At 42.0% G+C, this 16,962-nt stretch overlaps 1 protein-coding gene across 2 annotated transcripts in view; it reads right to left on the bottom strand.

Annotated features, from left to right (window-relative positions):
- Positions 1-840: 840 nt before the first annotated feature.
- The window catches only part of LOC118534196 (uricase), a 31,094-nt gene continuing 14,972 nt past the window's right edge, over positions 841-16,962 (bottom strand). For both annotated transcript variants that reach the window (XM_036089895.2, XM_078071726.1), the window contains 4 exons: positions 8,382-8,568; positions 6,468-6,591; positions 4,349-4,432; positions 841-2,087 (listed from right to left, as the gene is read on the bottom strand). In XM_036089895.2, coding sequence (XP_035945788.1) covers positions 2,013-2,087; positions 4,349-4,432; positions 6,468-6,591; positions 8,382-8,568 — 470 coding nt within the window. In that variant the 3' untranslated portion in view covers positions 841-2,012. The remainder of the gene's footprint in view (positions 2,088-4,348; positions 4,433-6,467; positions 6,592-8,381; positions 8,569-16,962) is intronic.

Genomic DNA, 16,962 nt, shown 5'->3' with positions numbered 1-16,962 from the left:
AAAACTTACATGACCAAGAGAATATCTAGCAAGAAGGGCCTGATTAAGTTTTTGTTCTTGTTGTTTGTTTGTTTTTAGAAAAAAAAAATCATGTTAAACTCTAAATTGCTCTTCAAACTGGATCATCAAATCCGCAGAGGAATAAAATGTACCAGCTATTTGGCCATGCAAGTGACATGCTGTAAGCACATTTTGTAACCTGAGTATTCAATGTGGCACAAAACTTTCTTTATCAAATTATTTCTTCCTTCTTATCTCATGTTCTTTCCCAGCAGGCACGAGTCTGTGCCTGGCCTCCAGCATCTTCTAGGGCTCCCTGCGCTCAGACCTCCCATCTCCCATCTCACTCACAAAGGCCAATGACGATTTTCTACTTGGGTCTAATAATACATGAAAAGAAGGCAAGCTATTTCATTTAGCAAACACATATAGAAATTTCTGTGTGTCGGGCATAAATACGACCACAGCACTGTACAGACATTAACCCATTTAGTCCTCAAAAAACCTCTGAGATTCTATTCTCACCTCTATTTTACAGATGAGGACACTTGTCATATAGCTAGTGGGAGGTGGATCCAGGAGTGAAGTGAGTTTGTGAAATTAAACACTATGCATGCTAGCTTAAGGTATAGTACTAGAAAGGGGGGAGAACGAAGCAGAGTTATCAAACAATACTAAGCACTCATATGTAACCATTTATAAAAAATGGAGATTTAAGAAAATTAACAAATGGACATTTTTTAAATGGAGGAAGGTTATCTAGAATGTTCATGTGGACAGGTTTTCATCGTGGGCTTCTAAAATTACAGTTTATGAAGCTTTATGGTATATATCTATATACAATAGCAGTATTAATCAACTGATATAAAGATAATCACCAGTCAAATCTGTGTACACCTTTAAATCATCAATTATATTTATTTCTCTGATTATAAAAGTAATAACTCTTCATATTTGGAAGATCCAGAAAAGCACATGGTCAAAAAAAAAAAAAAAATCACTCCTAATCCCACCATCTAGAAATCATCATCACTGATATTTTTTTAAAGATGTATATATTTATTTGAGAGAGAGAGAGAGAGCCCTCTTGCACAAGCGAACAAGGGGAGGGGCATAGGGAGAGAGAGAATACTGAAGCAGACTCCCCGAGCATGGAGCCCGATGCAGGACTCGATCCCAGGACCCTGAGACCATGACCCGAGCTGAAACCAATAGTTGGCAACTCAACCAACTGAGACACCCAGACACCCCATCACTGATATTTTTATAGAGTCTCTCGTCTTCTTTCTCTATGGATATTCATTGATTGGTGTATTGACTTAGCATTTATTAAATGTGCTCTTTTTGCCAAAGTGATGCATTATTCAAAGAAAAACAAGTTATATTTTTTTCAGCGTCTACTAAATATTCTCTAAGAGTTGTAAAAGTCATAAAACCAATACATTAAGATTGCAAAAGTACATTTAGAATAGAAATAAGCTCCCAGTGATTCATATACTAGAGCATTCTTAGAAATTCAAATATTCAGTCTAATTGAAGTCACAATGGTGATAGCTTTCAAAATATGATTTCGTCATTACCTGAATTGCCCAGAGCAAAGTTTTAGCATCAGTAGGTTGAAAACAATGCTTACTCTTAAATTTGTGCACAAATTAATTGATAGAGCATATCCATTAATTCATGATTATTTTCTTAATACATTGATTCTAAAACTTCTCTAAGATAGGAAGGCACAAGACAACTAAAAGGCAATATTGACTTATGACTATTCTCATACTGCTTAGCATTTGTGAAGTAAACTGTATCCACCACGCATGTTATAATTACTAATCACAAAACACCTCGCTGAGCTAGTAGTAGAAGAAGTCCTTCCTACAGGAGGAAACTTAATGCTATAAATCAACACTCTAGTTTGAACATTTGCATGGCTACATGCTATGATTTCCAGCGTCACAAGAGGCTGAAGGAATTCCTCAGTTGAGAGTAGACTTCCAGTGGTGGTGGCTACAATGTCACAGCTTCGAAGCCAGTTTCCTCTTGACTGTCCCAGTAATTTTGCCATATGGATTGTCCAATGGTAGCAATACCTGTAGAAAAACCACATGGCAACTTCAGAGGCATTAAAATAGGCCTCTCTTTTTTTCTGTGAATCAATAGTAAGTCAACAACAAAAACAACAACTCACTAAACAGGCAAATGGATGTGCCCTACAGTCATTCAGTTATTTCAAGTATGGGAATGCCTTATTTTTCTGGCAATAGTTGAGAGATGAGTTGATGGTCCCGAAAATTAAAGAGTTTTGGAAAAATTTTAATCACTGGGATATGAATGTTTCTCAAATGCATTATATATCCCCCTGCTTTCTCAATAGAATGTGGTGAACCTAATTTGACTTTTGCTTGATGATTCACTTTGAACATCAGTCATTGTCCAATGCTATAATACCACCATGCCCTCAGGAACATGTGAGGTCCTCGGGGCTGTTAGCCCAATACTAAATGGCTCCAGACAGCTGTGAATTTAGAGAGGTTCTGTCTTCCCACCCTGTCATTTGTCACTTCTCTGCCATTGTCAGTGTGTCCTGACTCCCTGCTTTTCATGTGTTGCCTTCTCTTTGTAGCCGAGATCAGCTCCAGCCATCCCCAAAGTGCAGACACAGACCTGGGCCAACTTGTTCAGCCTCTCAGGTGCCTTCATGCAGAGCCCTGGCCCGAAGGAACTGGGCCTTCCTGCCTCGGGGTCCCCACCCGTTCTTCAGGTGGGAGCTGAGGAAGCTGCCAATCTGACTTCTTGGGTATAGAGACACAACCGGCAAGCCGAAAACAAGTTTTTGAGCTGGGATTGGTGCAAGCCAGAGGTGTTTGGGGGCCCTGAGGAGACCTCCTTTCTCTGCTGGCTTCCTGGGCTAAGCACTGTCCAAGTCATGACACTTGGCCCTTTTCTGTTTGGGGCCTCTTTGTTTTACCTTGGTGGACATGGCCAGGATTACTTTCAGGTCCCTCTCCTGCTCTTTAGAAGGTAATTGCTTTAAAAGGCTTTATGGGTGGCTCAGTCATTAAGCGTCTGCCTTCCGGCTCAGGTCATGATCCCAGGGTCCTGGGATCGAGCCCCGCATCGGGCTCCTTGCTCAGCGGGAAGCCTGCTTCTCCCTCTCCCACTCCCCCTGTTTGTGTTCCCTCTCTCGCTGTGTCTCTCTCTGTCAAATAAATAAATAAAATCTTTAAAAAAAAAAGACTTTATACTCTAATTAATGGTATTCTGGTAATCGCCATGCTTTCTTTTCCTTCCACCGCAATAAACAATGTTGCCTCTCTGCTCAGCTGAGTGAACAGTACCTGGGATCAAGGTTGCTCTCTTCTGCCACTCAGAGTTCTCTAGCAGCTGTCCCAGGCACCTAAGCATGACCTTCGTTTCCCAGTGCTGTTCTCCAGCCTCCACCTGCAGCTGTGGTGGTGCAGAACCCCACACAGCCCAGAAACACAATTTGCAGAACAAAAACAAGGTGACTGGCCAGAGGACTGTGGCTAAGAAGAAGGCTCCTAGATCAGCAGGCCCAGAATTCTATGGGCGCAGAGCCACGTTGATAGATGGTCCCTCCCCCTACACACTAAAACAAGCTATCAAGATGATGTTTTCCAAATTCTAGAAGCCTATGAAAGGATGGATCAAATAGAGAAATGCTACCATTCTGAAAGTGGTTTGAGAGGGGAAGGACAGTTCTAATCTCCAAGGCCCTACTATTTCAGGCTATTGAGTCAGACACTCCCACTTGGTTTAACCTTCTGTCATGGCTTAAAACAGGTCAAGGTAAGTGTTTTTTTCCAAAACAAGGTTTCCTTTCAAAAAGTACACTTCCTCATCTCGCTTTCTATAATTGCAATTGGAAACACAAGCACTCATTTCTCTATTGACATTTTCTGTTTATATGCTACTTAAATTGACGACTTAATCCAAAGTTAAAGACGATGAAGGAAAACAGAATCTTTTTCTTCTTGTCGTCGCCTCATCATGGAAGAATAATGAAGCCGTGACCTTGGGTGGCACTTTTCGGAGAAGTAGATCTCAGAGCTGTCTCTTCTGGCACACTCTGTGCTTGCCTTGTCTTTTACTCCCTGCAGCCTCCAACCCTCCTCCACAATCCCTCATCCACTTCTAGCGTACTCCAGCCTCAGGTACCGAAAGACCCAGAGTCTAAGAGGACTCTAATCAGTGGCAACTATAAATACTTCAAAAGCAACAACTGTGAAGAGTTTTGCTTGGCGATACTATCATCTCAAATTTATAAAGACAAGTAAGGGTGTGGGGCAGGAGGGTGGATATGCTTTAAATATTTTTAAAGTTCTCTTACCTCTTCCTTGTTGATCAGTCCCATTTTGGACATGTCTATGTTAAAGTAGTGCATGTTGGGCAGGCTGATTTCCATGTCTTCTATCTGGAATCCGAAGTAATATGGATCACATTGGGCAATCGAATCTCTCTCCCTCTATCACTCCTCCCCTGCAACCCACCTGCCCAGTAGCCCATTACTCAAGTTCTACCTCTGTCCCTGAGACACCCTCTGGTGATCCTCTACTGCTTGACAGTTTTCTCCTGATAGTCCTATTATTAGATGGTGGACCCACCCTTTTCCCCTCCGAGTACACAATCTGTTCTCAGAAAAGTAAGAGTTCCTTGGGTCAGAAAGCTGTGAGACCTTCGGTATCCACCTGGCCTCCTGGTGCTGGCCAGCCAACCTCTTAAATTCTTCCTCAGTCCATTTCCTCCTCTCTAGGCCTGTCCCAAACATTTGCAGGCCCTGGGGTAAGAATATAATTGGAGGCCCACATACCAGATGTTTAAAGTTATGAATAAAAAAATTAAAAAATAAAGTTATGAATCAAGCAAGAAACTTTTAAGTGAAATATGTTCTATCCTTCCAACTTGACAAATATACCTTCATAATAACCTGGAAGGCCAGGATGTAATTTAGAATTCTCTGACTGCTTACAATGCCATGCCAGGATGTGGTAGTATGGGAAGAGCCAGACCCCAGCCCCTGGCCCATCCCCACCTTCTCTTTTGGACTCACATGGGTGGACACCCTTGCTTACATGTCAAGTCTCATCCTTACCTCCTGCAAACATCTGCCCCTTCACCTACTCTCAGGCCTAAGGGTGTATACACTGAGGGCATAATCTGCCTCCAGAGGATGGATCTGAGGAAGAGGTTTGCACAGTTTCTGAAAGTAGTCTCAGGGTTATTTGGGCAGTTAATTCTGGGCTGCAAGTATTCAGAGAATGATCTAGAAAGGGATGTGTGGGTCCCTGAAGGTTTTGTTGCTTTGGCCCCATTGACTCTTCATCCAGTGAAGAGAGGTATAGCCAGAGAAAGGCTTGGAAAGTGCTGAGCCATGGCAGGTATCCCTCTTGCCCAGGTCTAAGGGTGGTACACTTCCTCTCCAGCCCATCATGGAACTAAGTTCAGGTCCTTCTTGCGAGATTTCTGCTTCCCAAAAGCCTCCAACAGGTCTCCTTGTCTGTAATCTATTGTTCTTTTAATTTATCACCCTTTTTTAGAGTGATCTTTCTAGAGTGCAAATCCAGTAGTGCCACACCTTGCTTAAACCCCTCCGTGACTCCCAAGAGCTTTCAAGTTAAAGTACAGACTATAAACAAGCCCACAAAGATCCTCCTGATCTGGTTCCTGCCTCATCCCTAGGCACATGGAAAGACTTTCACTCATGGAGCTTCACGTATGGCAATCCTCAACAGCAAATGACCGTTCTATGATGCCTCCTTCTCTCTATACCTACCATGCTCCCTCACCCTTGAGTGTGAACCCAGAAAACCCCTACTTGTCCCTTAAGACTCAACCCAAACACCTCTCCCTCAGAAAGCCTGGCTGGTCCTATGCCCCATACCTGAGTTAGACGCCTTTCCCTGTATTTCCATAATAGTCTATGCTCTACTGCATCATTAATTTACTTATTTTTTTTCTTTTACTCAATGATGGACTCTTTGAGGGTAGGCACCCTGTCTAATTTGTCTTTGTATTCTTCATGTGTTGACCGAGATATAATAACCATCCAATAACATCAGATGGATAGATGGATGGATGGATGCATGGAATCTGTCTGCATCTATCTTTCATTCCCTGGCTACCCTGAAACATAGACCCTTGGCCTAATTATTCCTCATTCAGGGCATTTCAGTGTCCTGATATGAGGCTTAAATTATGGCAGGTTGAAAAGACCCACAGAATTTTCAACAAGCCTAAAGAACTATAGCAGTGGCCTGTGTTTTCAGGTTGGACAGATTTTTCCATTTTTTGCTCTCTTCTCACTTGCTATAACAAGCTTTTGAACAACAACAGATGTCATTTTTCATGTGTCTTCCACTGTCTTATTTTAACTCTCAACTCTTTGTCAGAGCTGACGGGAGACACAACAAGTTCTCTTAGTCTTCAAGATGGCAAGTGACAAAACATACCTCAGGAACCCGGCTCAAAGAGTGCACCTGGATGTCATAGAGGGTCTTCTGGACAGAGGGTGAGTACTCTCCTTTGTCATAGGGTCCAGCAAATTTCTCCAGGACAATGTCCCGAACAGTATCCCTAAAACACAGAAAAGAGACCTGAGGACTCATAGAGTGCTCTTTTAGGAATACACTATAAAGCAGGGAAGTGGTGACCTTCTATCCCCCCAGAAAACAATTTTATTGCTGGTTTTAGAAGAGATTAATATCCTACAATGCTTTCCTCCTGAAAACACCTCACTTCCGATTTCCCTACACACACACACACACACACACCCTATTCAACAAAAGTATTGTCACTAGGCTATCTTCATCATCTGGAACTAGGGTCCACTGGGCATTCCAGAGTAAATCTTCCTCACATTTGAAGAACCCATGAAGAGGACTTCTAAGTACGCTAGTGCTCTTACTGCTCAGCTTGGCCATTTCTTTGCATTATTATATTTTTAGGGGTTTTATTCTGTGCCAGGCTCCGTGTTAAGGATTTTATGTGATTACTTCATTGAATTCTCTCAATATACCTGAGGCAGGTACTATCATTATTCCCAATTTAGACATGAGCAATCTTTTTTTTTTTTTAAGATTTTATTTATTTATTTGAGAGAGAGAGAGAGAATGAGAGAGAGAGAGCCCATGAGAGGGGGGAGGGTCAGAGGGAGAAACAGACTCCCTGCTGAGCAAAGAGCCCGATGTGGGACTCAATCCTGGGACTCCAGGATCATGACCTGAGCCGAAGGCAGTCGCTTAACCAACTGAGCCACCCAGGCACCCTCTTAGACATGAGCAATCTTAAAATGTAAATGATCCACACTAAGTCCCTCTCCTTAGTGGGAGGCCCAACTAAGACCCTGATTCTGCCATGTTCAATTTGGTGCTCTTTCCAACAGAAATACATCAGCCTGCGGCCAATGGGGAACACTTAAAAAAGGAAAAAGAAGATTGAGGTGAGGTTCTCTGTAAGCATTTTCAAACCCATCACGTAATAAAAGGAGTAGAGCAAAACTACGCCAGTAGGAGGAAGCTACCAGGGGGCAGATTCCAGCTTATCAGAAAGTAACGTTTCTAACAATTAGAACTTCAGCAGAGGAATGAGATGCCTGGTCAAAAAGCAAACTCAGAGTCCAGAGGCCTAATTACTGCTTGCCAAGGATATTATAATAATAATCACACCTTTACGTTGTTAAGGCATTTATCATTTATAAACTGCTTCTGTGAATATCGTCTCATTTTGAGTTTAGCCTACAGTGACCAGCTGTCCCAGTTCACCTATGACCAAGGGGTTTCCTGGGACATGGGACTTTTAAGTATCAAAATCAGAAAAGTCCTTGGCAAACTGGGGTGAGCTGGTCATCCTCATGTAGCCCTCTCTGCATCTACTATGAGGTAGTAAAGCCAAATATCATTAGCCTCGCTTGATACAGTGATTCTTAAAGTGTGGCTCCTGGGCCAGGAGCATCAGCATCAGCTGGGAGCTTACTAGAAATGTAAGTTCTCAGGCCTCACCCCAGACCTACAGAATCAGAGCCTCTGGAGGTGGGCCCAGTAATCTGCATTCTAACAAGCCCTCCAGGTGATTCTGATACACAGTAATGTTTGAGAACTGATGTAATCAATTGAAAAACAGAGGGTCAGGGAAATTAGGTGATCCATTCAAGGTCATTTTAGCTAATAGCATCTAGGATTTCAGTGCAGATTTACTAATTTAAATCAAGAGCATTGTCTTTCTGCTATCCAACAGAAGGGACTCCGAACAGTGGGGAGGTTGACTTGGATGGCCTCTAAGTTTCCCTTTCAGATAGAAGAGTCTATGACCTTGGGGCCCCTGGGAAGAGGGCAGAGGTGGTGCCAGGCCCTAGCACAAGCTCATACCAGATAGCATCAAAATCCATGTCTCTGCACTGGTGATAGCGCCATTTGCAGTATACTTGGGTGGCAAAACACCGGTCCTTCACCTCAGGGAGGGTGGTGAATTGGTCCTTGATGAATCCTTCAAATCCAGACTGGGTCGTTTTCAAGACCTTGAGGTCTTTGATTCCAGAATGAATGACTGGAGGTCCTGTTTTAAGTAAAAACGCAAGAAGGAATAAGGTAATAAAATAGTGTCTTCTTACTGATACCTAGCTCTAAGGATCCTGGCCATTAAAACATGGTGCACTGTTTGAACAAATAACTACCTCACTGCCCATATTTTCTGTCTCCCTGTCTCCTCTGAAGTCCAAGTGATGAGGATGGTGTGCCTTTCTCTCTATCTGGATTCCATGACTCCCCACCTTTCTCCAGCCCTAGGAACTGAAGGTCGGAGACTAAACCTTCTTGTTGTGTTGAAACCCACAGAAATGAACACCTTCCTCTCAGCTACATGTATAGGTGACTTCTAGGCCAAATACCTTCTACTTTTTGAGCTCTCCTTTACTCAACAAATAATCATGCTGATTAGTAAGCTCCTCCAGAACAGTTCTTTTGTTTGCTACTCTGACTGCCTTTATGGGATAAGGGAGAGTTAGTCCTCATGTTGATCATCTACACTGGCTGATGGCTCCAGTGATCATCAGACCCTCAGTTCTCTTGTGGTCATGAGCTCACTGAAACCAAACAACTTCATGAATGGGTAGCATTGTGGACCTGGCTCAGCCTAAATAGAGGCTGGGACGATGAGGCAGTGACCCATAGGGCATAGATCTGCCTAAATGAATACCCATAATGGCTTTTGGTTTGGGCTGAAGGAGAAGGGACAAAGTTGGTTCATGGGGACCTGGGGGAGAGAGGGCAGAGTTGGCAAAAATGGAGGGGATGATAAGGCTCTCCTGCGGTCCCTGACAGTATGAGGTGAATGGGGAAGGTGGAGGGATAATAGGTATAATCTGAAGAAGCTATTTACTTGTGTACCAGGCAGTTCTAGCTCGGGGCCCAGGACAGGTGGGGCACAGAGTTAGTGAGGGGAAGATTCTCTCTTTTTCTATGTGGAACACACTGTAGCTCCAGCAGTTTGGTGAAGCCTGAATAGAATATGGCACCAGGTGACATACTGGGAAATCCCGGAGTACAGTGTTCTGTAGAGAGCATCATTCTTCCCAAAGAGCAGGGACAATGAGCACAGCCAATGCTGAGCAGAACCAGTGAAGCAGTAGTGGTACCCAATGGGTGCAAACTTCTCCCTAAACACGTGTGAAACAGACCTCCAGGCTGTCAGGAGGTGGGAGAGTTTGACTGGAGAGATCCAGCAGTTTTGTAATGAGAGAAATACAAGGCCAGAAAAATTCAGGAATTAACATCACCATAGACTTATTTGTGCAGGCTGGTGAGGCTGGATGTTCAGGGCGCACTTGGGTACAAACCCCAAGGAGCATGGTGCCATGACAGGATGATTAAGGTCATCTCTTTTCAGTCTTGAAGTTAGGCCTGATTAATATCTCTCTTTCTTGGCTTGTTTGGTGTATAACTCAAGGGCCAGAGGCATCAGGCATCACTATGTTGTACATGGCTTTAGTTGAAGGACAAGAATATAATTCTATCCTCAATTAAAATCCAGGGCAGCTCTTAATAACCCAATAGTTTACATCTTCTCAAGTTGCTGTGGTTAACTCAGGAGCTGTGGAGTTTAGAAGTAGGTAAAAAATGACTGTATTTTGATATTTTCCCAGCCACACGTGTACATCTACCAAAGATAGCAATGGCCAGTGGCTAGTGGTAGATCAGCTGATTATATAAGGTCTTCTGGTCAGAGTGTTCCAGGATAATGAGGCAAAACTGAAATGATATTTGTTTAACATTCTGAAGTTCTCTTTGGAAACTACATCTGAAGAATGATCAAGAGAAAGGCACTAGCAATGACTGCATGCTTTGAGTTGGCTTGATGTAACAGATTTTAGATGTATGAAGACATAGTTATGCAAAATCAGCATTTCTAAATGCTGTGTAGAGCTGATCCAAGTGAGTCTAAGTTTAAAATCCAAGAGGATTGTAGAAGCAATCAATAAGTATCTATTGAATGAATGAGTGAATGTATGCAACAAGATTGATGCACATCAAAGAATAAATATTTCACAGCTTAGTCTCTTTTTTTTCTAGACAGTTCTCTTCCATCAATCTTTACCATTTCCCTTCCTGATCACACCCACCAAACTATAATAGACAGCATGGCAGGGGAGGCAGAGGACATCGCCATTAGCTGAGAACATCCGGACTATTGGCAAGCATTTAGTTGCTGCCTTTTTCAGTCTTTATTTTACTTAATCCTCGCAATTCTATTAAGCATTTTTATACAGGAGACTTTCAGTCATTTGCCCATAGTCACGTGGCTAAAAACTGGCAGGGGTGGAATTTGAACTCAGCACTTCATTATTTCCTCCTTTTTGGATCCCCTTCCCCATCCCCATGATGTTTTCCCCTTCCTTTAACTCTCCTGATTTTTTTTACAGTAAGAGGCCTTTCCAGGAGACAAGAAGGCTGCCACCTTCACTTCCACAATGTTCTTTGAGAGCCTCAGACAGAATCCCCAGCCTGAAAAATACCATCTCCATTGATCTGAAACAGAAACTGAAGCATCACTTTTAGAAATGGCCCCTGTGTCTGGAAAACTTTTTATTCCTTAAAAATTTCCTACTGAAATACAAAGACCCCATAAAGGAGTGACTTCTTAAGCCCATAAACCAATATAACCTACTTCCAACAGTTATCCCTTCTAAAAAAAAAAAAAAAATCCTATAGAAATGAAATGTAGGTTTGCAATAAGGAATGAGGTTAGAACAAGCAGTGGGAATCCTTGAGTGGGGATAAAGTCAATGAGAACCAAAGGCAAATTTTACCTATTTTATCTTTTCCTATACAGCTGGCCTTTATCACCAACATCCAAGTAAGCCAATAAGACATTGGCTCCTCCAATGGTCTTAGTCATAAAAGGATTCCCGGGTGCAGTGTTGTTGCATAGTAGTTGAGTTGAGGCCTTGGGACTCAAGATTTCCTGAATTCAAATCTTGGTGCTTTCTGTGCCTCTCCTCCTCTATTTATGAGCACTATTCCCCTCAGAAAATACTTAATCCCTCTCTACTTGAGTTTCTCATCTTGAAAATGGAGATGATCACCATACCTATTTCCTGTAATTGATAGATGTCTGAGATAATATCTGTAAAGTACTTATTAGAATGGCTGCCCCACAGAAAATGCTTTCTAAAAGTTATCATGGTTTTGCAATAATTGACTTTTTCTTATCACTTTAACTACCTGTGAATGTTTCCCATGTTTCACAAAGGCTCATTGGGTTCTGAAAACTACTTCTGACATGCCATCGCTATCTACCTCCAACCCTGCGATGAGATTTATTGATCTCTGAGGAGTGTCAGTTCTGCTAGGCAAATTTTAAATGATCTATTTTCTGGCTAGAATCTGAAAATGAAGAAAAAAGTTGAATTTTCTAATGTGTTCTGGCCTCAGTTTCACATAGAATAAAATGTTTTATGTTCCCGAAGACAATTAACCACTGCCACAGTTTTGGCAGAACACGAACCATCTACTCTGGTGCACTCATCATTCTATGAAGAAACAACAACAAAAAACCCCTATTCTCTTTTAATGTGAAAAATTTTTCTTCCTTGGCACACATTAGACACTCTGGATGAAATCAAAGAGCTTATTTTATCTTCTCTGTTGGCGGTGCCCCAGTTTTCTGAACACTGGTACGAACCTGAGCCTTTCAAATTCATGGACCCATCAACTAAAAATATGTTGCCTCACACAGGCTAAAAACAATTCCAATTTATACTAACAGAATTAATTCAACCAAAAGGATTGTCCTTTTCTGGGTTACTTGTCATGAAACCACTTAATCAGCTTTTTTTCCTTTTTTTTTTTTGCCTTGGTTATAGAGTAATGCAAAAGAAGATTTTTCACATTTTACTTTGCTAGAACATAATCTTTGCTAGCTTTTAGTGTCCTCCTACACACTTAACAGATTGTGGTTTATCTCTCAAAGAAGCATACATCCTACCCCTTAGCTCTCTAAGGGAAAGAAACTCACTGCAAATTAATAGAAAATAAGCCCAATTCCTTACCTACGCATCAGGTGTCACAAAGCACAAAGCTTTATTGAGCCAAGAAAAAAAAAATCCTGTCATGAAGAGGATAATTGCTTCCATGTTTAACACCTCCAAAAAGGACACAAATAGCTAAAAGGAGGATATTTTAAAACTATATTAAATCATTCTAGTAGAAAAACCTCAAACTTGTGAAGTGCTAGAGAAAGTGAAGATTAAATATCATTTGTCTTTGAGAGTCCATTTCACTCATGCAGGGAGAGTGCAAGGTACCTCCGTGCAACTCTGGATGGGGAAAGATGGCGTCAGCCAGGTGGAAGGAAGTTAACTGGGCTTTTGTACAATGAGGTTGTGATCGAGATGATTTTAAAAAACTTGTGTGTACTAAAAATTCATCTTTTGGAGAAACTGAAGAGTGTTTCTGTCGTGATATCAAAAAGGACATACACAGCCTTCTTGGCAATGGGCCGTCTCTGTCCTGAGTCTCCTACTTCCTCCCTCTCACTTCTTCTGCCTGCTGAGCCTCTGAAATTACTCTCCTCTAGGACTTCAGTTTCATCACCCCCCTTCCTTAAGACCACCTCCAAGGCCCCACTGGTCTCCATGTCAATAGATTTTTTTTTTTTTTTTTTACTTCCAGAAGACAGTATCTCTTAGTTGACATGTCTTCTCCATCTACCATTCCTCTACTTAGCTATGCTTTAGCTGAATTTTTATACTTACTGTCAGATTGGGAGGAATTTGATTCTTAAAGAATTGTGAGTTATAAATCAAATACTGCAGAGGTCTGGGGGGCAATTTAGTCCAAATTAGTGACTCAACCATCTCAGCAACTTCAAGACTTGGCTACGCTTGTCGTTCAGGGAGACACATAAGAGAAAGAGTTTGTAGGATCCAGGTTCCTTAGAATGCCTGAACCAATGACTTGCATCACACGTGCAGAGCCTAGCTCTTCTCTCAGAGTTTGGCAAGTCACAAACATAACAGTTGTCATCCCTTTGGGTGAACAAATTTCTCTCTCTCTTCCAGATTCTCCCTTGTAACTAACAGACTTTGAAACAGGTAAAAGTACACTTAATGTAGCTTTCAAAGATCCGCTAGGAAAATAGTGTAATGGGAGTTTTACAGCAATTCTAGGGCCTAAAATGGTGCTCGAGATTCAGTAGGCTTTCTATAAATGTGTGTTCAATTGATAAGAAAGAATCCAGTCCATTAGTTACATATCCTGCTGGGAAGAGTCCCTATTGGGAGTTGCATGGCTGAATGTGTGATTAAGTGCATGTGTTTCAGTGGGCAGAATTCTCCCCAACTAGCTAGTCCCTCACCAAAAGCCTTACTTACAAGTTTGTAACAACAGTCTTTGCCATGAGAATTGGGGTATGGAAGGGCGGGGCTAGATACCGATTATTTTCTTCAGTTAAGCCTATGCAAGGGCATTTCTTATGATAATGCTTGTTCATTGACTTACCTCAAAATACCTGCAGTTTTAGCTCTTGGATAATAAGCAAATTAAGAATTAAACTTTGCTACCCTAAGATCATGGATCCTTATTTTCCAAAGAGGGACAGAGTACAAATGTCATTTTTATGTACACAACACTGGCAAATACACATACTCATATACGCGTCCACACACATACTGCATACACTTAAGGCAACAGATCCCTCTTCCCCTACCCTGATCCCTGCCAGCCCTGCATGATATTCAGAGGGACGCTGGACTCTAGATGAGTCAAGCTGGGGCTTCTGGGAACACCACCATAACGACTGGAGTAGCCTGAAGCGTTGCGGTTTTCCGCAGAAAGAAAAAGCTTTCGCCTTATTATGGTGACTAGTTTTTCCATTCTGCAGCAACCAGGTGACTAGAATTCAGGCTGATGAGAGCTTCCGGTAATTCCTGGAAAGAACAAGGGTGTAAAGAGCAGACGGTTTTCTTCTTATGATCAGCAGAGCCTAAACTTGGCCACTCCATTTGCACGTCCAGGCCCTGCTAAAATATTCTTTTGGAAGTCACCAGTGACCCATTTGCCAAACTGCACACTTATTCTTCAGTCTTCTTTCAATCCAAACTTCTGAACTTTCCCATGGCAAACACTGCTTGCTGTTTACTAAATCTGTTTCCTCTTCCTCCTGGGTACCTGGGTAGACTACATTTCCCAGCCTCCATTGCAGTTGGGTGTGGCTGTGTGATTGGGTTCTCTCCAGTACAAGTGCTGTGCAATCGTCTCAGGCCTGGTGTTATGCTTGAGGGGTTTTGCCTCCTCCTTTTGCTCCTCCAAGCTCTTTTCTTCTCCTGGTTGTCTGGTAAGGGGATCTGCTCTCAAGGTGACCCCAAAAAGTAACGATTAAAAAATGTAAGGTTGCATCAACCTGGGTTCCTGAATAACTTCCTGGAGCAGAGCATCACCCCAACACACACACGCACGGGCATGCGCACACGCGCACACACACACACACACATACTGAACCGGACTTTTACAAAAAGCAGTGAGCTTCTTGTAGGGAGCCACTACATATGAACCTGTGTGTTATGTATCCTGTTATCCTAATACGGTCCCTGATTTCTTGAAATGTATTTTTCTTTAAATTCCATGACACCACTCTCTCCAATCTTCCTTCTCTCTCTCTGTCCTTTCTTCTGTCTGACTTTTCAGACTGCCCAACCCATAAATTGGGGAATTTCCCCCAGTCCCCTCACTTTCCTCCTCTCCTTTCAAGTGTTTTCCTGAAATGGCTCCTTCTTGCCCACAGCATCACCCACCAGCAGTCTGTTGATGGTCTCCAAATCTACCTCGATCCCATATTCCCCTCATTCACCAGCTTCCCCCTGAACACTTTTTAATCATATGTGTTCTCCTCAGTCAGTTCCTGCGAGCCCCCAGCTTTAGGGCAACTTTAACCTCTCCTTCTCTGTACCTTCCACCCCTACCCAACCCCTCACACCCATTCAGTACCCTTCAGAAATGCCTCACATAATGCCCTCTCCATCTCTACTTCTCACTGCCTGAGATCCGACTCCATCATTTCTCCATCTCTGCAACAAGATCCCAAATTTCTCACTACTGCCTGTTTCCTCCAGGCAGTGCACGGTAACCTTGGTCAGAATTACTGAATGGTACACACATGCACACACACACAAAGACCTTTCCTGGGTCTCTATGGCCATCCTAAATAATAATACTAGTAGCTTTCATTTAAGGAGTGTTTCCTATGTGCCAGGTACTGTGCTAAAATGCTTTATATTAATATTTATCTTCTTTAATTCTTTGGGCCATTGAGGTGAACACTGTTATCATCATCTTACAAATGAAAACCAATGAGGCAGCATAAGTAACTTTCTCATAGTCACAAAGTTATTAAGTAGTGGAGCTCAAATTCAAATACAATGTAGTCGGATTCCAACACCTATGGCTTTACCACCATGCACAACTGCCTCCAATTTGACCAGTCTTGCTAGCATGCTACACGAGGCCCTTCCAAATCCAGCCCAAATCAATCTCTTCATTTTCATCTCAGCTCTTTACATTCTAAGAACTAGACCTTTTAAACTTGCTACTATTTCTCAAATGCTTTGCCCTTTAAACAAAAATTACTTGCCCAGGATGGTGGTCAGCAGAAGGCAGATGTCCAAGATACTTTAGTTTTCCTCTTCCACTCCTGCATAGGTCCTACCCACGTACATTCTATTTCTCCCACCTGTGATTTTCTTTCCCCTTCTATGCCCAGCACATCCTGAATCATTTTTCAAAAGTCAATTGGAATATTTCCTCCTCCCCTGTCAAGGCTTCCAGACTACCCTGGGAAGAGTTAGGTTTTTGCACCTCTTTGCCTCCCTCGCATAACTTTGATTCCTTCATTGTGATTTTTAGCCCCTGATATTGCAATAAATCTTTTTATAAGTCTATCTCCTGCTATTCATCCACTGTAAACTCACTAGGGCCAAGCAATGTCTTTTTCACCTCTGAATTTACAGCCCTAGGATACGTAAAAAGTCCTCAAAATCCAATTGTTGAATGAATAGTATTTCAATGAATGACATAAGCATATTTCATTCATGTTCTCATTTTTTAGTTAGCTCTCCCCAAATCTAATTCTAGCCCCTACTATTATTTTACATACCTGAAAGTCAAAAGAGGGATATACTAAATATTGCAAAATCACTTATGATTTGGTTTAGAGCTGTGCTAATCAATATGGTAGCTGCTAGCCCCACGTGGCTCTTAAGCACTTGGAATATGGGAAGTGTGAACTGAGATGGCCTATAAATATAAAATACACACAGGATTTCAAAGACTTAAGTTTTTAAAAAGAATGTGAAATATTTCATTAGTAATTGATATTTATAACATATATAAGGGGCACTGTGGATATATTGGATTAAAGAAAATATATTATTAAAATTAATTTCTTTTTTCTTTCCTA

Source organism: Halichoerus grypus, chromosome 5, assembly GCF_964656455.1.
Source record: "Halichoerus grypus chromosome 5, mHalGry1.hap1.1, whole genome shotgun sequence".
Classification (NCBI taxonomy): Eukaryota; Metazoa; Chordata; class Mammalia; order Carnivora; family Phocidae; genus Halichoerus; species Halichoerus grypus.
The sequence above is the reverse complement of the archived record's forward strand: the minus strand, read 5'-3'. Positions and strand labels throughout refer to the sequence as shown.